Source organism: Callorhinus ursinus, unplaced genomic scaffold (genome assembly GCF_003265705.2).
Source record: "Callorhinus ursinus isolate GAN/ISIS: 27379988/994484 unplaced genomic scaffold, GSC_fseal_2.0 scaffold3, whole genome shotgun sequence".
Taxonomy (NCBI): domain Eukaryota; kingdom Metazoa; phylum Chordata; class Mammalia; order Carnivora; family Otariidae; genus Callorhinus; species Callorhinus ursinus.
Window position 1 is genome coordinate 27,416,261 of NW_027397065.1, and position 23,935 is coordinate 27,440,195.

Consider the following 23,935-nt stretch of genomic DNA (forward strand, 5'->3'; position numbering starts at 1 on the left):
TACTGCCAGATTTGGGGCAAAAAATATACTAGTTGAGTCTGGACTAACTCCTGGGCTCATGTCAAAAGACTCAGAAGCCAACCTGAAGAAGTTCACTTTGGCCAAAGATAATACGAGTTTCTGTAAGGAAAATAGTTACAGTGGAATGAAACCCCAAATATATTTAAATCTGTAATTTCATAATAATAGTTCAAAAAAATTATTGGGCAATTTCAGAGGATCATAGGTAATTTTCTTGAAAAATGTTAATAGATGAAGAATTCTGCTTTTCCTTGACGAACCACTGTTTCAACAAATCACAGATGATGGGAGAGGTCTCTACAAAAGCATTCCAATTAATGAGAAATGGTACAACGGCAATATCATCATTTGTAAGTCCTAATAAGTCAGTGAATCAATGAATATAGGCACTGAGTATCAACAGCTGCTAACATCACAGAAAATGAGACAACCAGACATTATGTGCCTCCTGGTAAAACAACAAATCCCCTCTACAGTCTTACCAAAGGGGCCAGACATGAATTGACTGAGCCTCTGGGTGGTCCACCTGCCATTTTACAGGAACTAAAGGGGACGGAGGAAAGTGGTCAGCTGTACGGTGAGTGTATAATCAGCAACATCCAGACTGTAGGGAACTCCACAAGTCAAATGGCAGGTTTCTAACAGATTAATTAAAAAGCAAACAAAGAATGGAAGCAAAACCTATAAATTAAGAGATTCAAAGGAAACCCAAAGTGTTTCAATGAGCAAGACTAAACTCCACTATCAAGGGACATCTAAACTTCAGTGATAAAGTGTAAAGAGACAGGAAAAAGGACTAGAGGAGTCACGGTGGTGGTCACCTTGGTGGGAGGGAGGGTGCGACGGGGACGGGACATAGGAGGGACCTCTGGGATGGCTGGCAAGTCCTATTTCCTGACCTGGACGGTGCTTATGAGAATGTTTGCTCATTACCCCGTAACTTGATTGGCCGGAATTCCTCGATCTATGTTTTATCTTAAAATAAAAAATACAAGAGTTAAAAAAAAAAACAAAACTCCCCAGATCCCTTACCTGCGCCTTGGCTAATTTCTTTTCCAGAAGGTCTCGTTCCCGCTCCGTTTGCTGCAGACGTTTATTAAGTTCCACTATATCTCCCTTGAGTGATGCCAGGGCTGCCAAGTGGAGCTGTGGCAACAGAAAGAAAGGAGCGCAAGGTTAGATCCTTTGGCAGAAACTCGTTCCTTCCCTGTAATTAGTGTGATCATATAAAAAAACAAAACGCCTCATCTCCAAGGGGTGCTATTAAATCAGGTGTCGGACAGGCAAGCCGGGTTATGTGGTCACAGGGAGAAAACTCACGTGTGGGCAGCAGGACCTAATTTCGGTGGTCACATCAGGATAGAGAGCAAAGCCCCCCACTCTAAGGCCTTTCCCTCGGTTACTCAGCAAGGATGAGATTAATTGCAGGTGTGGGGCCGTGGGATTCTCAACCCGAGCAGCAAGGAAGGAGAACCACATCAGCTTTGACCTTTGGCACATATGAAAGTTGGATAGGGCAATTCTATCACCCATCCTGCTATGTGTACAGACAGACCATGGGGCCTAGGATTAAGAAAAACTGGGAGAGCTCATTTTTCTTTTTTTTCAGATGGTCTCCCCTTAAAGTTGGTCCTTTATTTCCTTGCCAGCTCATCTTTCCTCATTGTCCCCCAGACAGACTAGATTGCCCAGATGCTGCTTCTGGGCTAGCAGGCCGACTCGCAGGAACAGAACCAGAACTCTGATAAATGATGCTAGGAAAAGACACACCAAGAATCCCTCCAGATCTCTTTCCCCAGCCAACTCCCTCAGGTTATCTGGAGCTACAAGGAATGTTCTTTAACACATTAACAAGGGGTACCCTGCACCTCCAGGATCTCAACGTGCTCAACTTCCGAGCCTAAACCCTGAGCTTCGGCGGCACCAAAGCTACGCCATGTGCCTTTTGTGGCTTTTCAGGCCAATGGGTGGAGCTCAACACCGAGGTCCGAGAGCAGCACCCTTCAACCTTCTTTGCCCTCTGAGTCACTGCTTCTCATCTGTCTTCACTGTCAGCTCCAGGGGGAGTGCAGACCATTCCCTAGCCGAATGCCACACTACATTTGGGGGGAGTGACTAGAATCAGAACAGACCCTCCCTCCTGAGAGGTTTTTAGTAGCTTCTGCCAAGAGGGGTTAAAATAAGGAGTGAGCAAATAAACATGATCTTTAAAGATGGACATGGTACGACGGTCCACAGTTCAACTTTGAAGATTTTAATTGCAGGTTTAGAAAATGCCATGTGGGCCGGTAGGCTTGTTGGGGTGTGAGGGGAAGGAGGAGATACAGGGCAGGGTCTGGGCTTTCAAAGCAGTTGTTTATGTTAGACTATAACAGCAGCGACTATTCGCTTACTTGCATCAGGGCTACAACCAACAGATCAATAGTCGATCTGAAATCAGGAATGCCTGAAATTTAAAAACGGAAATGTCAGGCAATCTGGCGGTGTTTGCCTTCTCATGTAGGGGTAGGACTGCTCGGAAAAGGTCACTTTGGGTTTCAGACACAAGGTTTTGTGTGATGAAGTCTCAGCACAAATACCACAGTGTTCCCATTGTACAATCTTTTTGAGGCCGTTCTGCTTCCAATAGGGCGGAGAGGGACACAAATTCACTCCCTCCTTAGACGGCTGGGTACCCACCCGCCTCCGCCTCTGAACTGTCCATCTGCAGATTCTCCTTCAGTGTCAGACATTGTGGTCTGTTGGACATTATGTTAAGTCTTGAGAGAGGCTTTACCACCTCTCCTCTGGCAGGAAGGATAAAATACATATAGAGATGAAATGTTCCTTAAGAAATATAGGAGTAGAAACTAAGATCCCAACTCTAAGCTCAGATATGCTTCCTCTCTCCTATATCTCCCTCCTACTTCTGGGGAGAAGGACTACCTGAAGGACTTGGGGGACAATTAGGAAGGCAAAGCTGACAGAGGAAGCTCTAAACTTCATGTTAACATCATAAACTGGGCCAGATGAGGGAACACGTAGAGTAGTACATGGCAGAGAGGGTCCAGGATGGATCATCCCTACCAGGAAGAGGACCCCGCTTGGAACAGATAACACCTTTGGGTCTTCCAGATTGCCAGAAGATGCATAGGATGTGCATTTGGGGCAAATCTCTTCGCTTTCCTGGATGGAAGATGCCTGTCCACAAAATGAGAATAGACCAGTTGTTCTTCACCTTCCCTGGGTCACAAATCCCTTAAGAATCCATGCAGGCGATGGACCCTTCTCCTAGAGAAGAGTAAAGATTTGGGGGTTTATGCATGTATTCCATCTAGTTATAGTGATGACGCATTCTGGAACCTTTCCATGAACTCCAAATTAAGAAACCACAGAGGCCACATAAGTTTTGTAGACTCTCTTGTGGGTCATAATCATAGTTGTTTGAGTGGGGAAAGGGCCCTGGGTACTTGACATCTCCCATTCCCCATTTGCAGGTAGGACCTGAAACCCAGAGATTGACTTGCTCACTCAAGCTCCCATGGGTAGCTCAGCACTAGCACCAAGGCCACCACTGCCCTTTCCCCACTGTATGACGTTGTGACAGTAATTCTCAATTTTGTATGAAATTTTTACTGAAAATATTTCCCTCTGATTGCAGAAGAAATAAAAATGTAACAGAAAACTAAATCAGAAAGAGAGCATCCTAACATTTTAGTGGTGGCCTCTGGATGGTTTCAAATTTCTGGGGGGACATTTTGAGTAACTTTTTAAAAAAGTTTTTTGTTCAATATATTTTTAAGTGTTTTTTTTTAAAGACGCTTTTTATTAAAGAAACAAAAGAGTTGTGACTCTATTTTCTGTATATGTAGAGCTGTAGCATAAAAACTGGTTCTTTCCCTTCCTTGCTGCATGCATCTTCCCCCCCCCGACCCCCCCCCACCCCCGTCTACCAGCTCTTCTGATAGAAGATAAAACTTTAAAGAAAGGGGGGAGGGTAGGATATACACGTTCCCGAATGTTGCTGACAGTTACTCAGCAGAAACTAACATCAGAGGGCGGGAGGTAGAGTGGGCAAAGCAGGCAAGTCACAAGACGTGTTGCTTAGGAGGGGGCTGACGGCACCCCCTTACTACCTGATGACTGAGCACGAGGTGCGCTAAGTTCTCACCACAAGAAGTTCCCCCCATTAAGAATCCAGTAATCAGAGTAGCTTGACATCCCTTCTTTGTGGGCTTCCTCCCCCTCATTCTGGCAGACCTGCTGGTAGCCCTGGGAATTCAAAGCCTGGGGAGTGTGAGAGCAATGCTCCAAGTATTAGGACACAACCTGGGCCCTGTCAAGGCAAGTACTAAACACTAAGAAGGATAGGGGTCTCCGGGGGAAATTTTTAAGAGGAGTAACAGTGGGCTTAAATCCTGGAAAGACAACTTTACCAAAGCAACCGAAACTGTTAAATATATATAATAGGAAAATTATATGTATACCCTTTTTGGGGCTCTCTTTACTTATTTTCTGGTTTTGGAAATGGCCTCTAATTTGAGTCAGAGCTTCAGACACATGACCCATAAAGAACCATTAAAAGAAGATGTTTCACTCACCAAAGAGAACAAATATATACAATGTTTGGAGTCTGTGCCAGTGTCCTTTCTCTTTTCTTTCTTTTTTAAGATTTTATTTAGTTGACAGAGAGAGAGCACAAGCAGGGGGAGCGTCAGGCAGAGGGAGAGAGAGAAGCAGGCTCCCCACTGAGCAGGGAGCCCCATGCGGGACTCAATCCCAGGACCCCAGGATCATGACCTGAGCCAAAGGCAGACGCTTAACTGACTGAGCCACCCAGTCTCCCCTCCAACTCATTTTTCTCTCCTGCTCCACAACAAGACCCCAACTTTTAGCTGGTCATATTATTGCTGCTCAGCTAAATTATCCCAGTTCCTAGCTCTCCCTCTGCAGGTGGAGGTGGGTGTAGTTATGTGACCAAGTTCTGGCCAATGAGTTGTAAGTAGAAATATTATGGGAGATTTCTAGAAAAAATCTGAGAGAAGCCATACCCTTTTTCTCTTCCTCCATCCTTGCTGCTTGGTACACTAATGTGATGGAAGGAACTCAAGCAGCCACCCTCCTTCATAATGATGAAGACCACACTCTAAGGAGCCAAAAGTTGCCTGAGCCCCTATAGCAAGTTTGGTAGAGTCACCCCTACCAGCTTTAGACCGCTGACTCCAGACTTGTGGAACAGAATAGCCAGCAACAGACCTCTACTGTATAGGCCACCCTTATGTTGAGGTACTTACTCTGGCAAATGAAGTTGATCTAATCCTAATTTGTAAAGAATCAGATAAGCCTGGCTTCAAATCTCATTTATGCCACTTGTGGGTGACTTGTCTTTAGATAGCTTATTTAATCGCTTTGTTATAAGGCTGCCCCAGAGACAAATGAGACTGCATCAATAACTCGCCTGGTGTCTGGAACCAGGGAAGCACTCAACAAATGCACACATCCTCTTTTCCAGTCAAGTTTTAAGTCAACAGGTTTCAAGTTAACAACCTTCTCAGACTAAGCCCCATCAGAGGTAGTGAGTGTGACATTTGGCCAAGTGAGCAAGCCAGTCCTGTCTCAGAGCAGCTTACTTCCTGGTGGGTATCAGCACGGGCGTCAGAGACCAGGGCTGCTCTGTCCGATTCTGCTGAAGTCCTGAGGTTTATCTGAAGGAGCTGACTGCCGGCCAAGGCTCTTCAATCTCTGTGAAATTTTTACCCGGGGCCTAAGCAAGGATGAGATGGGACTGTGACATTTCCTAAACAAATGTGGGTCTAGTGCATGAAGGATATAAATCCATACTTACCTCATCGTTCTGGAGATATGAGGCCCTAAGTCCCCAGGCTCCTTGGAGACCTGCCTCACATTCATTTTACAGTGTATATCCAAATGAAACTAAACCACGTGGAAATTTGACTGCAAGATAACTGTCAAAATGGTCGTTATTTTTGGATGAAACCCTACTTGCTAACAGTTCACTGTTCAGCTGGCTGTCGGAACAGGCCCGCTTAGCCTTGGACAGATAAGATGTCCAGCCGCCAGGGGCCTGGGTGAGAAGCCAGCAGGGCCTTCGTGATGGCCTCTCCTGGTGGTTCCTCCCAGGCTATGTGGATAGATGTTTCTCCTAGTACACCTTGGCCATGAGACAAAGGGCTTCACACTTCCTAAGATGCCTTTTAAGCCAGCAGCCCAGTGACTCAAATGAGTCTCCCAGACATCACTGTGTATTTCCGTTTATAAAGCACTTCTCCACCTTGCTACTACTGACAACAACAACAAACACAGGCCCACACTGTCCCATCTACACGGCACTCTCCCTTTATCAGCCCATTGGATCGTCCCCATCGCAGCCCAGCTCTGGGGCCTACAGGATAGCTAGGCTTCCCCATCTGCGGAGGGACAAGTACTTTACCCCAAGACCATGGTCGGTGAAGGGGATCTAGGGCCTGAATCTAGGCTGCCAAATTCTAAGTCCACCATTTTAACTCATCTTTCTGGGACTTTGGTCTATTCTTTTTTTTTTTTTTAAGATTTTATTTATTTATTCATGAGAGACAGAGCAGGGGGGAGAGAGAGAGAGAGAGAGAGAGAGAGAGAGAGAGAGAGAGAGAGAAGCAGAGGGAGAAGCAGGCTCCCAAGGGGCAGGGAGCCCGATGCGGGACTCGATCCCAGGACCCTGGGATCATGACCTGAGCCAAAGGCAGACGTGGTCTATTCTTTAATAGTACTGTCTTCAAAGGGCCAAAGGCTCCCACAGCCACACTTAAGACAGGGGAATGAATTCATTCCCAGAGTCTCCAGCCAGAGACAGGCAGCGTGCAGGCACTAATGGTGGTGATGGCAGAGCCGACCCTCCCCACGCTGGCGGCAGGTAAGCTCATCCAGGGCCAACTGTGCTTATTCTCTTTCTTTCTTATGTACTCTGGCTACTTGAGGTGTTCCTACCCGTCATTCACTGCCAGGGTATCTCTACTTCCTTCCCACTACGTGATGATAGGAATTACCATTCTGTCCTAACTGAGCCACCTGCCTTCCAAATACAAGGTACACCCAGTTTCTGCTTAGGTTTTGTCATCACTTGAGTGATGACAATGGGTAGTGCCAACTTATTTCACCGAGTGAACTGTTTTCTTCATTGAAGAGCAAGAAACAAGCACAACTAAACCTTACTGAACACACACACTCTTGACAGGTTCTGCACTGTTTTCTATATATTACCAAACTGAATCAGCTGCAGAGTCCCGCAGAAGAAAGGCAGTGCAAACCCCAATGCCAGCCTCTAGGAATGGTTTGAGAATTCCAGACAACTCAATAGTAACAACAGAAGTCACAATATTAATAGCTACCATCTGCTGAATGTTTAATGGGAACTGGTGGTTGGGCTAAGTGAATTTCATGCAGTATCTCATTTAATCCTCACCACAATGCTGTGAAACGGCTATTCCTACCTCCTTCTGACAAGTGAAGAAACCCAGGCATAGAGCGGGGCAGGAAATCAGCCAGGGGCAGAGAACTGATAAAACATAGAAGAGATGCTAATGCACAGACACTCAGAGCTCTAAGCTCTGCTATGTGCCTTGCTGGCACTTCCAACTCATTACACCACTGTTCTCCCTTTCTTGTGGGATGCGTTATGTATGTGCAGGTGCATGTATGTGGGAGGGTGGACGTGAGGTAAGAGATCAAACGTATGCACTGGCGGGGGCAGGGACATGGGGAGAGGCAGAGTCAGGATCTCCATGGATGGGAGGAGCAGGGGGAGGGGGCAGGGGAAGCCCTCTGGCAGCATGATGACACTTGGGGCTGGTAGTCAGCTCAGCTCTGAGTCTGGGGGAAATCTCTTTAACTTCCTGTGCTTTGCCATCCTCCTGAGAAGGGTTTGTACCAGATGGTCTCTAAGATTCTTCTGGTTTTAAACCTGTAAGCGTGTATTCCTGGCACATTTACCTCCCCAGGCCCCACCCTGAGGTCTGTATTTGGGGTTCTGCGTATTTTATTTGCCCACTAGTCCCAGAAAGTATCTGCTAAAGCTCACCATATAAGGAAGCTTCACTCTACATAGAATTGATCAGCAAAGACCTTTCTCCTAGAAACTGAAAGGGCACTCAGAATCACACATAATCTTCCCACTGGCGAGGGAAATTGAGAATATCTAGTCTAATTCCCTCACTGTAAAGAAATGAAACAGACCCTGAGAAACAAGGCTCATCAAATCCAGATTTCCTCATTCTCCATCCTGAGGCTTCCCACTCTCCCGTATGACAATCCAGGAGCTCCTGGGTAGTGAATAAGTGTGTCTATCCCAGTCCTGTCCTTGGAAATAGCAGGAGACATCTGCACACCAGCAAGCAGTCTCATTCAGCTTCCACTCCAAGACTACCCACATCCCGGATGCTCTAATTCAGATACACAAAGGACAAAATCCCTGGCAAAAGGGTAATGTTCCCTTCCAAACAGACACAGTTAGGCCTGTTCAGTGGCTTCCAGGACTGGAACATTCCTATTTATTGCCAGAACTCCAGCTAGGGGCACCTGCTGTGTAGTAACGTCAAGAAAGGTTGCTCATGGCCTTGAAACTTAAAACTCATTAAATATCATCTGCAAGATTGTTCACTGCAAATCACTTTTTGCTGCCCTACATCAACTCAAAAAGCATCAGCCGTTTGTCTTTGATTTTACCTGATAATTTCATTGAGAGATCAGTGGCCCAAGTTACTTTTATACCTCTGTTGAAATTCAGTTGTTGAAAACAGCATTTAAGTCCTCTTCAACATGGTAGCACAAAAATATCATTCATACAAGAAAAACCGACCCCATCCAAGGGTGCTTGACACAAGTGGTGGTGCCAAACCACAAAGCAGGGCCCAGGTACAAACCATGAGGGCAGCCACACCTAAAGCCGCTCTTTCTCTGCCTCAAATAAATGGTCAGGGAGATGGCGCTCAAAAAGGGGAGGTGTCCAAGATTGGCCATCCCAGCTTTGAAGAAGATCCTCAATCCCACCCCATCCATGAACATATGCTCCTGTAAGAATAAATCATATCATAATTTTTACTGGAAATATTAGCTAGCATTTGGGTGCTTACTATGTGTTAGTTGCTATGTTAAGCATGTAACATGCACTTTCTCTATCATTCTTCCCGGAACCTTATGAAGTATGCACTGCTGTTAACCCCAATTTAAAGAGGTCAAAATTGAGGCTTAGAAGTTCAGCATCTTGTCAAACTAGGAAGTGGCAGAGCCAGAATGAAAGCCCAGGTCTGTCTAATTCCAGAGCCCAGTTCATAACCGCCATGCCTCATGCTTTGCAACTGACTATCATAGCACTTCTGAGATCCTCCCAAATCCCCCATGAAACTGTTGAGAAGATAAGGTCTGAGACAAAAGGTTCTTTTTTAAAAGGGGAGAGCAGAATTGCAAAATTAGCATGGGGAAAAAGACATTAATTCTTTAAAACTTCCAACACTGAGAAATAGAAGACTACTTAGCTGATATCAGACATAGGAAGTTATCAGAGAAAAATTAATCTCCAGCTATTTCCACACCCTACAAGATGAAGAGGAAAATGTGTAGGTGAAAAGCTAAATAAACAGCACATGGGAGGAAAGGTTAATTTAACTGATCTTCAAAAATAAAAACTCAAGCTCTCTTCTCTTTCCCATTATCATGGCATGTGCAATTGACTGTTCCTCATCATGTCTTCTCACGACTTTCAGGATCCAGCGATTCCTGGTCAAGAAACAAAAGCAGTATCGCCCCATCCCCCAGTGGATTTGGACAAAAACTGGTGATAAAATCAGGTACAGCCCCAGGAGGAGACATTGGAAAAGAACCAAGCCAGGTCTACAAGGAATCACAATGACATGGCAGGCGTATGCACGCCCTATCAAGTTCACATGAGATGGCACACATGGTCATGCTCTATCAAGCTCACTTGCTCGTACCTTATCACTCTGTAAATATCACGACCACCTGAGCAACTGGACATGTTTTACTCAAAAAATGATTTTGTTGTTTCTGTGCTTCCATACTAGTAGGCTGGTTCAGTAATATGTGAGACCGTTGGTTGGAAAAAAATGATAAATTAAAAAAAAATCTTAAAGCTTTTATTTTTTAATTTACTATACAAATATAGTGCAATGGTTGCCAGTAAAAGTAAGTTGCTTAGTATTTTTTGCTAACAAATTCTTACTTTTTGTAGTGTTATTTTCAAGGGAAACCAAAATTACATGCATATACAAGGATTTTTGGAAAGAAACACAGGAAAAAAAAAAAGACACTACAATAAACTGGTAGCACCCACTTAAATTTCAAAGGTGTGTTGCATCCTAATGACACACCATGAAGGAGATGAAGGTGTAACAATTAAATCCCACTAATCAGAGGACATGAATATTTCAGCATGCACTAAATACTGATGTGGTCCCTGAGGCAAAAACTCCCACACAGAATTATATGAACAGGAGTAAGAGTTCCCTGATAAGGCCTGCAATGTTCATAAATTTTTATATTGATCTAATTTAGCAGGTACTGAACTCCCCATTCTAGGGAAACCAAGTACCTTTAATGGTGAAATAGTCAATAAACTCTGCAGATCAGCAAAGGACAAGGTATGTTTACAGCAATACTTGGATTGCGTTGGAAGGACCCTCTTTTTTTACTGGATCAAAGACAGTGTTTTTTTCTTCAGAAAAACAACTGAAGATTTAGATTTGAGTGTTTGTGTGGATACATATACAGATACCTACTTATATACATATGCATGTATTAACACACACATATACACGTGTGAAATTTGTAAGTATACCAGACTCAAGGCATGTGCTTTCAGATTTTTCATTAAAGCACAGGAGACAGCTAAGATGTTGACCACTGAAATATTCAATACGGTCATTTTTAAATGCATCCCCAACATTAAAATTACTTTAATATGCATTTAAAGATAATACCTTTCAAATGTTTGATGCCATAAACAAGTTCTCATTTCAGTGAAGGCATAGGCAGGAGAAGGCACGAACTTCTCCCCCCTCACCACAGGCTGCTGACTGATGGGTCATTTTACACTCACTGGTACATCTAATCCTAAGCAACAGGAGAGAGCAGGACACACACGTTTCAAATCTGCTCAAATGTTCTCGCCCATCAGGGATCCTGCTGATTGTTCAGAGAACAGTGCATTCAGCTAAAGAGAAAAGGTCTGAATCTCCTCTCCTTTCCGAATCGCCTAACCCAGCCCATACTAGCTCCAACCAGGATTACCCTGTTCCCTGAAAAGGAAGAAAACGGGCGAGGGAGAAGAGGGAGAGAAAAAAAAATGGCAAAAAAACTGTTTTGTGATTCAAGACATAGGTTTCACACTAAATAAAACAAATCAAACCCCAGACCTGAGTACCAGGTTCAGCCTTGGGTAAACTTAAAATTTTCCAAACCTCAGTTTACTCACCATGTAAAATGGGAACCATACCGGGTGCCTGGGTGGCTCAGTCGGTTAAGCGACTGCCTTCGGCTCAGGTCATGATCCTAGAGTCCCGGGATCGAGTCCCGGATTAGGCTCCCTGCTCAGCAGGGAGTCTGCCTCTCCCTCTGACCTTCTTCCCTCTCATGCTCTCTCTCTACCATTCTCTCTCTCTCTCAATAAATAAATAAAAATCTTAAAAAAAAAAAATGGGAACCATACCCAACCACAGAGAGCTGTAAAGATTAAATGAACATACTACAGGTAAATCACTTAACCACAGTGCTGCCCGGCTGAATGTGAGCCACAATGACCATCATCATCTTAATTATCATGATCATCATGTCACACGTTGAGCTTGCTAAAAAGTGTTACGATAAAATTGAGCGTTTGCAAACAGTGATAGTAACTATTGTGTCTTCTTGCTCTTACCAACCCTGATTAAGCAATCAGAATGACTCATCACACTGAGGCCTAGAGCACATTAATCACAGTAATGTATCCTCGGTCTAAGCTTGTGCCACTGAATCCACGGCTCCCACGCAGTGGCTGCACCTACAGGAGAGCACACAAACACGCGAGTCCTCAACAGCCTAGAAACTGAACTGGCCTCACGCCCAGTGTGTTCCCTGCTCCCCGACATCCTGACTCCTCATATCACAAGGTAAGAGAAGATCAAGAACCAAGTGGGACATATATAATGACCCCAAAATTAATTTTCATGAAAAGGTATCTGAATGGTAAGAAGACACAAGCCACTGTGAACAGGGATGTGCGTAAAGATCTGTTCATGACGGTAAAAAAAAGATTAGTTGAATAAATTGCCCGATGCGCGTAATAATACACTATGTTGTCAACAAAATAGAGAAATGTATATAATAACCTGGCAATCATGATTTCACATATGTATGTTCATTCCCGCAGGTCATTCAGATTGCTTTCCACCCGTCCCCAACAGCCCTCTGGAACAAGTTTTCCCTCCCCCGCCCATACCCACCTTTTACTCCTCTTTATTTTCCATAACGTTTATTACTACCTGACAATATATCATATAGGTTTTTTTGCTGACCCATCTTCCTCATGAGACTATGAGTTCCCAGAAGGCACACAAGTCAAGACACCGGGGATATAGCCAAAGCACAAGATGAACTAAGCCTGCCACGTGATAGTTGAGACAGTATTTATTAAATGGATAAATTGAAAAATTTTTTAAAATTAGGATAAAAGAATTTACATTATCCTTAACCCCACCACCTAGAGATCGTATCACTCGCAAATATCTGTCAGACATTTTTCTACAATATACTTAAAATAGCTTATGCAAAACAGTATGTTTAATATAGTACTCTCTCTTATACTTCAAACTCTCCAGGTAATTCACCATACTGTTAACATCCCCTCCACGTCATCAAATCTCTAGAACAATCCTCTATCCCTCAGTGCTCCCTCCAGCATGTCAATGTTCCTTTTGATAAGTACTACCTAGGACCAAGCACAGCACTGCAGACGAATTCTGACCAGCACACTTCCTATGAGCCAGAGACCATGCCAGTTGCCCTATATGGGTTTCACTGAATTCTCACCTGACAAGATAGGAGCTATTATTACTTCATTTTGCAGATAACAATCAGGGGCACAGTTTTTCTAGTACTTGAAACCCAACTCCCAAACTGACCTATCCCGTTTACCATTACCGCACGCCACCAACTGTGGGTATCAGGGTCGCACGTTCTCAGATCCCACGATCTTACGCGGGCCAAGGGAAAGAATCGGAGGAGTCAAGATTGCAGAGTTGGATGGTGCCCAGCACCAGATGGTTTCTAGCACTGTTGCTCAAACTGGAAAAGCCACTGGCACCAGAAGGGAGTTTCAGTGAGCTCCCCTGTACTCACTCTGACCGTGCCCGGCGCTGGAGGGAATGAGCTACAGTGCAGGTGAAGGGCAGGGCCAAAAAGAACCCATAACGACCCCCGTGCATGCAAGTGAGCCCTTCACCCCCCAGAGAGGGTGTGTGCCCCACCTCATCTGCCAGTGTTCGCCTGGCCAGGGTCTGGTGAGTGCTGCACAATCCCTTGCCAAATCACAAAGATGTCAGAACTGCAGCTGAAAGCTAGGACACAAGCAAGTGAGCCAGAGACTAGAATCAAACACTGTGGTTTGAGTCCAGCTTGACAGCATTCCTGCTCCTTTCCTGTAAGGAGCCCTTGTCCTTCAAACGCACCCTGCCCTCCTGCTTTGCCTCTAGAAACCACAACACAATAGGAATTCCAACAGGTACATCATAGCTCAGCACTATTTTAATCAACAAGGCCTCCCTTTTTCCCCCTTTACCTACAAAGAACACATTTCATCACACACGCCTCGACGATTTTCTCTCTTACACGGGTTTATTCCCCTTTCCTGGCCCCTCCGTTTCCGGACTAACTCTGAAGTGAATAAAGTATAGCGGGGATGGTGCAGATCTCACTGGCCACAGGCGGGGAGCTAAGGGCAACGTGAGACCTCCTGAAGCAGGGCTCATCTCTGCCCTTCTGCTGTCCTGGGGCTTCTGTAACAACCTGAGAGCCAAGCAGCAGACAGGATAAAGAGGCGGCCATACCGGAAAGCTGATGAAAGAAACGTGCCTCTGGGCACAGACACTCTTGAGTTGTCTCTGACGTTTCTGAACAAAAGGAGCCCCCAGGGAAGAAGGCGCGGTCCTCCAGCCTGTAAGGCATGGCTAGCGACAAACCCAAGCATGCTTCTCGACTTAGCTTAATGATGCAGACAGAGGCGAACTATCTGGTTGCCCAGGAGGTGGGGAGGCTTTAGCACAGGGCCTCCTGGAAGTAAGGTGTTCTTTCATCATGTATTTTGCGTAGGGCATTGCTTTCGTCCCATCACACAGGTTCACTTGCAGACCAAATTCCTCCTGTGCTTATGAGGGAGGAGGAGCCTATTTTCCCAAACCCAAGAAGTTGGCCTGATCATTAGTTCAAACATGCCCATAACCCAAACAGGAGGCTATGTAACCTTTGACTTTCTTAGCCCATCTAACCCCTCCCCAATACCCTTTGCCCTCCTACCTCCTTGTAGACAGAGCACTAGAACGCCAACAAAAATTCCTTAAAGCTGCCTTATTTTGTTTCCTGAGAACAGAAAGGCAGTGAGCAGAAAAAGTATTTAAAGATTCCTAGGCTGTTTAAGAATGAAACATTTCCAACCTAGATAAAAAGGTCAAAGGAAAGCCTAAATCTAGCAGCAACTAGAAATACTGCAGTTTCAACAATACAAAACCCCAAATTTACCCAAACTATTAAAGCTTAGCTTCACTGCTAAAGAAGTTGACACCGTCAGTTACTAGGCGTAGGACTAAACACAGGGAGTGGGGACAAAAGGTGAGCAAGATTTTGCCTGGTATTTAGATGCAATCTCCTTAGAGGCTAGAGTGCATTGCTCCGTGTACTCCAAATTCTGAAATGCTAATTATAAAACTATGTTGGTGTTATTATACTTCAAATGCAAACAGCATTCCAAGATGGATAAACAGGATTACAAATCAAAAGCGCTGTGAGATCATCTTCCCATCAATCTCAATCCAGGGCAGCCTTTTATAAAAAATAATTGAGCTTAGTTCCGGGCTCCTAGAAAAATATCACAAATGTGAAATGGGATTATTTGGCTCTGAGGCAAGAAGGATGAAGGCAAATTAGCACTAGCTGACAGGCATATGATGAGCTCTTCCATGGAGAGTCACCAGCGTGTACAGCCCGAGATAATGAGTTTACATTTCGGCATGAGGATTCCAGTTTGCTCCCAAAATCCCTCCTGACACTGAAGTTGTTATGTCTTAGAAGGTACCACAGTAGCTGTGGAATTCTTATCCCATAAACCCTTTCAAGACAGGAGCGAGGCTCATCTCTCCAGGCTAATGTGGGTGCAGTCCTGCCTGGGAGTTTAGTCTACAGCCTCTTGAAATTCATTCCAGTCTGTTGATTCTCTCCTTTTACACCAACAGATGAGCTGGGGCAAAAAAGGTGAGTCAACACACACAGCGATTACGGAGGACGTTTCTTTTCATGTGGCAAAGAAACACAGAGGTTATTTCAAGGGAAGTACAGACCCCTCCAAGTAAGCTTTTTGGGGTTTGTTTTCTGGGTTTAAAAAAAAACACCCAGCGATGGGGAGTGCTAAAGGGAGCAGTATTTACAGGAGCAGAGGTTCCCCACTGTACTTTGGTCTGAGAATTAGGGCACTGACAAAACCCACAGGGGCAAGAGCTACCCACAAAATGCCTGTGTCGGAACTGGATATTTAAAGTGATTGATATGTCAAGGAAGAGCTCCCCCTCTCCCAAAATAACAGGGTGAAAACGGTACAGAGAACTCCCCCCTTAAACCGCAATGGAAGAGATCTAACCTCCCTTTCTATCTTTAAAGCAATCTCTCCTGGGGCAGACACACCTAACGTATGGCATCAGTTTGCCCTTCCAATTCGCATCTTAAAAAAACTAAAATTATTCAGAAATTGCCTCCCGTCTCGGGATTTTTTTTTTTAATTACAAAATTAACCCGCCTCATTCCAGATTTTACATTCTTTTGAGCAATAGATTTTTTGTTCACAAAGAAAAAGTGGGAACATTTCAAATCATTTCCTGGGGACTCACAGAGCTGGAGAGTGTCCTTGTTAAGCAACAAGGGTAAGCTGACCTTTCTTGAGTCATTTCACGTACCCAGTGTGCATTAAGCCTCGGACAAGCCCCAGCAAGCCAATCTGGAGCTTATATGGAGTGTAGTACATGCTCACTTCAACACGGCAGCTGGGGAGCCATAAGGAATGGAGAACTTAAAATGTGGAGTGTTAGAATTTTGCTGAGTATGTGTTCTTTTTTCCTAATAAATTCCAGATGTTAAGAGTAGCTTCATAACCATTCAGACCAATGCTTTACATGATCTGTTCTTTGAAACCTTCTGAAAAAACATACTCACATTTCTTTCTCCCACTGCATTTTAGGGACAAAAACACAGTTATTCGTGTATTTTAAGAAAAAAACTTGTAAAAAAGATTAGCCATGCCCCATAAGTTAAGTGATTTCCACAGAAATACATTAATAGAGTACACAGAATGATAAATCTATGCTAGGAAAGATGGTAATATAAAGCAGACCTCGCCTATGGCGAGTTCAAATTCCAGAATATACCATATGCACAAAACTCTTGCGGTTTCTGGAATTCCAAACCTCCAAGTTTGAATAGGGTGCAGGCCCCAGCAACCCAAGCTTCTCCGCTGTGTCTGTGGTTTTTTTATGAAGCCCTCTTAGTGGATGGGGGTGGGGAAGAAGAGGGCAAACGACTGGAGCTGGAGAGGGGAGAACTAGGCAGAGACCAAAGACTTGGCAACGCTAATTCCACACACTGCATTTTACCCCTTAAAGTCTATAAGGCAAAGACCCCTTGCATTTGGGCTAGACTAGTAACAATAACTTAGGCGGGCTTCAGCCCCCATAATACCCACCAGCATTCCTGTAAGCCTCTAATAGAAGCAATCAATCCAGGTAGAGATTGCATTGGCTAAGAAAATAGACAAGGCCAGGCCCCTTGTGCCCCCTGCCCCTGTAGAGCATCCTGAGTCCTCCCTGTAGAGAAATTTTGGAATTGTCACCATTCCACATGCCTGCTGAAGAAGGATACTGATATGCTTTGCTTTTGCGGTTTTGCAGTTAAGAAGGAAAGGGGGAAAAGGGGGAAGGAATTCAATCCAAAGGACAGGGGAAAGGAGAAATAAAATGGACATGCCATATATATGGAGGCAGCCATTAATTCTGAAGGAAGCCAAGAAACCCAGAAGGAGAAAGAAAAATAAGGAAAGAATCATGATGAGAATTAGCATTATAGGTTTAAAAAAAAAGGGGGGGGGTCCTTTGGGAGAAACAAAACAAAACTTGAGAACCAAGCTCACAGATGCAGAGAACAGACTGGCGGTCGCCAGAGAGAGGGGAGAGAGTGGGGGAGGGGACAGCGGTGTGATGGGTGGAGGGAGTCAAAAGGTACAGTTTCCAGTTATAAAAAAAATTAAGTCCCAGGGAGGTAATGCACAGCATGGTGACTATAGTTAACAAAACTGTAGTGCATATTTGAAAGTTGCTAAGAAAGGAGATCCTAAAAGTTCTCATAACAAGAAAAAACAAAAACCTCTGTAATTATGTGTGATTGTGGATGTTAAGTTAGACATGGTGTTGATCATTTTACAATACATACAAATACTGAATCATCACCTTACACACCTGAAACTAACATAAATAAAGTCTATCAATTATACCTTTTTTTCTTTTTTTCCCAAAAATTGTGCCATTTGAAAGACTTCTGGCAGGGTCCCTCCTGTGGCTAAATGTATCGAAGAAGTCTTCATCTCGTATCATCTCTAACGCCAACCCCACACCCTCCCAGCCAAGCACACCAAGGAGCAGTCATACTTAGATAGTTGGGTAGAGTTGAGTTGTGGACTAAGAAACAGCTTGAGTTTGTTCTCAAAAAAGAATTCTCTCATTCAGACCTGGCCAAACTGCTCAGGTGCAGAGCCAAGGGGGTTAATGTTCAAGTTCAGATATTCTGTGCAGGTCACATTCTGGCCACGGGGAGACACAAGGGCGAGTTTCTTAAAATACATTGACTTGCCCTCCTCCCCATGACAGATCACCCTTTGAACTGCTGTGGGATGACCTAGGAGCAAAATAGAAAGCTCTGCAGCCAGGTACTCTTGTGTGAGTGTAGGGAACAATCAGAGGGCTGTCTGGAAAACAAAATGCCTCATTTCTTTAATAGTAGCTATTCAGGCAGCAAGAGGCAATTCAGGGACCAGTCAGCAAAGTGCACTGCTTGGGAGATAGGCATAAATGATATGTTGCTATCCTCCCCAGCATTCATACCTCGTCCAACTTCACTTTGGTTAAATAATGCACTTTCTTCCGGGGATGGCAAGTGCATGATACCTTGGCCACAGCCACCATGATAGAATGAGATTGGTCTACCCCAGATCTCAACTCCAGTGCAAAATGAGGAATTTTTATAAAATGCATAACATTTTTTTTTGAAAGCACAAGATCACTGACAGGCTGGTCTTCATGGAAAGAAATAATTAATGTGGTATCCACATTATTTTTTTTCTTTCTTTCATTGCAGCAACTACTACTTTTAAACAAGAACAAATGGAGCCCCAGGATGTACCTGGTCCCGTTATTTCTTTTTTTTTTTCTTCTTTTTGTCAATGTACTTTATTTCTACCCTATGGCAGAAACATCCTTCTCTTGTAGGACTGGGCAATGTGCAATTTTCCCACCTCTCGGGCAGGAAGCCACATTGCTGAAAATTTCTGATGAAACACAACCACATGAATGATGAGAAGCTCACTGCTTTTTGTGTGTGCATGTAACTAAAGTACCTCAGGGACCAACCTCTGTGTACCCTCACCCATTCCTGTTGCTTATCTGTTCTGTGAAAGCTAATAGTCACCATATCCACTTCCCACGAATGCTGGGGAGAAAGGAAAATGTTTTATATGAAGGTTACAAGCACTATAAAAATGTTATATGATACAGTTCAAGGGGGGTATTTACTGACTTCTATATTTAACTCCTCTTACTTGGGTCTTCAAAATTCATCTCTCACACACTTTACGTTGCCTCTGTTTATAGAGTCTGCAAAGAAGTCCCCATTATGGACAACAGCCTCTTTGCTAATGGAGTCAGTGGTTACAGTATAAGCAAGCACCTCTGATGTATTCTGTTCCTACCAAGGAGCCTTAAGAAGGGATCTGAAGAACAAGACTTGAAGTCTGAGGGTCAGGATCCACATATTGCCAAATTACTTGCAATACTGTTTTGCTAATAGGAGTCTCTTAAAAGTAAAGGATGGGTGTCTGGCTCCCACACTGGGATCTCTGAACTCTGAACAGACACTTCACTGAAGTATTGGGAATGACTGCCCCTAAAGCTTTGGCTTCAAATATGTCAGGTGCTTCTGTGGAGCATTTTTGTTTTGTTGGGGCATTTGGCCATGACCTCAATGAATCACAGAAATTGAGTTCCTGCAAGTTCACTCAGTTATCTGCTTTCACACAAAACATCTTATCACAACTTAGTACGTCCAGCAGGAAGTTCCTGAGACAAATTCTTTAAGGCGTAACCACAGCATGGTCCAAGGTAATCTCCTATCAGACAAGGAGCCATTTTCTTAGCTCTGGAGACTAAAGGAAGGAGCACAGAAAATAGAGCAGTTTCATCACTAGGCTACTGATTAGTCTGCACTCCTGCCCCAAGATGTATTAAGGTTCTGTCTCGCAGTTAGCTAACAAGGGCAAAAATGCACAGAGAAGCAGAAGGTGGAAACCCCCTTAACCCACAAACTGTAATCAGCGGCTCTATGTCCCCTATCATTTCACAGTGGTTCTTGGGCAGCCTCCAAAAAAAAGAAGCAGCCATCGAGAACGAATTCTCCAGAAATTGTGAGGTCTCAAGGCACACAGAGTTTCAGAGAGATCTGTTTGTCAACCGAGGAGTCATAGAACTCGGCGGTAATCATCACTGTTATAGGAAGCCCCACCTAAGGAAGGCTCTCCCTTCCCTGCCTCCAGGATCGAACTACCATCATTTGAACTTTTGGCCTATAGAAAATATAATGGAAGGCTATCCAAATGTGGTTGACTGACTTCAGGCACTGTGGGAGCCTCAGAATGAAAAGAATTATTATTTATGGAAAGGATTCTCTATGAAAACACATAGGAGGTGCCTGGCTGGCTTAGTCGTTAAGCATCTGCCTTCGGCTCAGGTCGTGATCCCAGGGTCTTGGAATCGAGCCCCACATCAGGCTCTCTGCTCGGCGGGGAGCCTGCTTCTCCCTCTCCCACTCCCCCTGCTTGTGTTCCCTCTCTCTCGCTGTATCTCTCTCTCTGTCAAATAAATAAATAAAGTCTTAAAAAAAAAAAAAGACAAGACAGAGGATACTTTTCTCCACTCAATGAATGGAAAACAACAGACACATACCAGTGGACAATTCATACCAAATGAACATAATTCAGCTCAAACTTAATACTGATGACCAAATTCCACTAAAAAATGAGACAGGATTCAGAGCTGACTGGCACAGTTTCTGCCCATGTGACCACAAAACAACACAGGTAAACATCTCAGGTATCAAAATCACCTCTTTCAGATTATTTAATAGCCTAGGTAAGGTTTTGGAGGTGATTACAGCATCTTAGCTTCTTCAGCAATTCATTTGGATACAGAATAGGCTTCATCTTCCTTTCATTCCATATGTGATCACATACTTCCTATAGGTTTAGAACTGAGAAATCTTTACTTTCCATGTACAGAGCTCCCTAAGTAATCTTGTTGGAATAAAAAGGATCAGGGGTGGCAAATGCAAGAGTTTGCTCTTTCTCCACACCTTTTAAACATTGACAGAACCCAGAGCAAACCAGGCTACTGGAAAGAAGACCTCACCCATGGCCATCTGTCCATCTTGATGTAATTACCAGTGTACTGGATGTACCATAATTTAACCAACAAACCAGTTACTGGATGTGTGACCAATTTCCCTTGTATAATGCTGCAGTGAAGACATTAGGCAAAATTTGTCCAAAGCCTCTGAATGTGAAATTGCTTCCCTCACAAAAGCTGAGGAAAAGCTACTGTAGTATATACTTCTGCCAGGTGTATCTATTTTGCTTTACTTCCAGCAAATCTAGATATACCATGTAAAAATTCCTTCTGCCAATATGGTTCCAAAATGACTTTCAGTCCTCATTTCCTTGATTATGTGAGGCTAAGTTTTTTTCATAAGTTTATTAGACATGTGGCTTTATTTTTCTAATTGCCTGTTCATGTTCTTTGCCCATTTTGGCAGGATGTTGACTTCTTAGAGTTTAATGTGTATTACAGATACTCATCTTTCACCATACGTATTTGAAATTATTCTTTCCTAGTTGACTGTTCACCTTTTAACTTATATAGCATTTTTTGCATCAATGTTTTATATTATTAAGTTGTCTCCATAAATCTTCTCCTTTGCAGATTTTTTCCCTCTGCTTTTTGTTTAGAAATTCCTTCTCCACTCTAGTCAGATAGTTACCTATATTTTCTTCATTTTCTCTAATATGGTCATTTTTTAAAAATGTATTCCGTATGGAATTTCACTGTATACATAAATTACAAATCCAAGTTTGTTTTTGCTTAACAATTGTCCTAGTACTACTAAATAATGAAACCCCTACTGTTCTTATTGCAGCCATTATGATATAACTAAATCTTCTTATGCTATTTTAAGTAACAGTATTTTAATGTCTAATGTTACATTAAAATATCCCCTTTGGTTTTCAAAAATATTTTAGCTATTTATTCTTCAGAGAAAATCACTATGAAGATTTTTTTTTAAATCTCATAGGGCTTGAATCAGAACATTAAACTTCCACTCTCCCCATCTCCCCCCCACCAAAGTCAATGAAGTCATGTGTAAGCCTGAAATGCCACCTAAAAACATGGACATTTTATCAACTGCAGTTTTCTTTGCAGTGGCTCTCCTTAACCTAGACACAAATTCCCTGAGGACAAACACATGCTGGTTTTTTTCCTCAGTGTATTATATCCCCAGCAGCTAGTCCAGTGCATACACACATATAATTACTGAATGAATGAAATCAAAGTGGCCCAGAATTTTTTTTTTGTCTTGAGTATCTTATTTGGTTTAGTATCTCTAACCCGAAACAGCTAAAACAGCACCCTAACTCTGAATGCACTTGTTGTGTGTAAACTGAGCAAAGGTGTACAAGGGACTTACAGGCCACTGCACCCAACTCTGACCAATGGCATAACGAATCCAAAGATGGAAACCTCCCTAAATTATTGCAATAGCAACACAAAGGGCAAAAGAAAGAGTAACACTGGGATATACTAAGATGAACTAAAATCACAGAGTAGGAATTTATGCTTGAGAACTACAGAAACCTTACTAGAGTGGGGTCCCTTTTATATCATTGCCATGGTGGAATAAAGAGGTCAGCAAACTAATTTTAGAGGGGGGGGGAAAAAAAGTCCTAGAGCAAATGCTAAGAAAGATTTAGGACTTTTAAAGAGCAATGGCCCAGGACATAGGTGGGTAGGGAGAGAAGCAACCTGGGTCCAAAAGATGGCCTGACTCAGGGCTCCTAACGCACCTTCGACCCAATGCCTTGTTGAAGGGACTCAACTAAAAAAAAAACCAACCTGCTGGTGGAGGCTGGAGGAATGATGTGAATTGTGATCAGCCTACTGGTAAGGATCACATGCGTTATTTAGGATATCCAGGGAGCACCTCTTTTGACTTAATTTACTAGTTTTAGGATCTATTTACAAAGGTACTATGTAATAATGACAACAACTGAACTAAACAACCAAAACACAGAGTGCTCATCTACAAGGGAGCAAATGCTAATAAACTGACCTATCCATATTTTGCAGCTCTGAAAAAGAATGAGATCTACTGGAGATCTTAGAAAGCCATAATATATTAGTAACTTTTAATTAAGTTAAAATGTGGACGTAAATAGTCTGATCTATTTCTATTAAAATGTTTGCCATATTTGTATATTTTATATGCACATAGATAGGTATTGAAGAATAAACATTGAGTTGTTAACATGCATTAAGGAGGAAGATGGAAATATATGGAGGAAAAGGGACAGAAGTTGACTTTTTCTTGGGATACTTCTATGTCATTTGACTTGTTACAATGGGCACACATAGCTTTTGTGACTTGAAAGGGAAGGCTAATAAATTATTATTCTTGAAAATAAATAGACATGTCAACAAATTTTGAAAAATGGATATTAACGATGCAAATGTAAAATTATCTCAGAATTATCAAATGTAGAACAAACAAAATAATGAACCCCATTAGAACACACTTGAGACAGCCAAGCTTTGATGACTCAAAGCTGGAAAGAGGTACTACAATTAGCTTCCCTTTGATTTCAGGGACTCGTTTATTCTGCTTATCTCAAGACAGAGCTAATAGACCAAATGGTTTTGAAAAGTCCTAAATGGTTCTCAACATTTGGGTATATTCCAGGAAGACTGAGTTAATTTAGCTATTCATAGAGTGGCACATTTGACAGGGAAAATGCAAATCAGATTACTATAGTTGGTGTTCAATTAGCCACTCAAACTGCAGGGGAAGCAGTGACAGATAAGTAGAGATGAGGTTATATTCACCATAATTTATTTGACTTTTGAAAGCCTTGTTCAACTTGCTCAGGAAAATATTAAGGAGGTTGTATGAGAGTGCAAATTTGCTGTGGAGTAACTGGGGAATAAATTAAAGATCACCTGACATTCCTTATAATATACTCTAAAATATAGTTAACCCTAAGAAAGAAATAAAATGGTCCCAGTCAACTATCCTGATAGTACTTTTTATGTTTTCAACCTGG

The 23,935-nt window shown here is 43.1% G+C and overlaps 1 protein-coding gene across 4 annotated transcripts in view; it reads right to left on the reverse strand.

Annotated features, from left to right (window-relative positions):
• Window positions 1-23,935, reverse strand: part of MCC (MCC regulator of WNT signaling pathway) — a 387,205-nt gene that overhangs the window by 103,754 nt on the left and 259,516 nt on the right. For all 4 annotated transcript variants that reach the window (XM_025866893.2, XM_073889303.1, XM_025866894.2 and 1 more), the window contains one exon: window positions 1,054-1,167. In XM_025866893.2, the coding sequence (XP_025722678.1) occupies window positions 1,054-1,167 (114 nt within the window). The remainder of the gene's footprint in view (window positions 1-1,053; window positions 1,168-23,935) is intronic.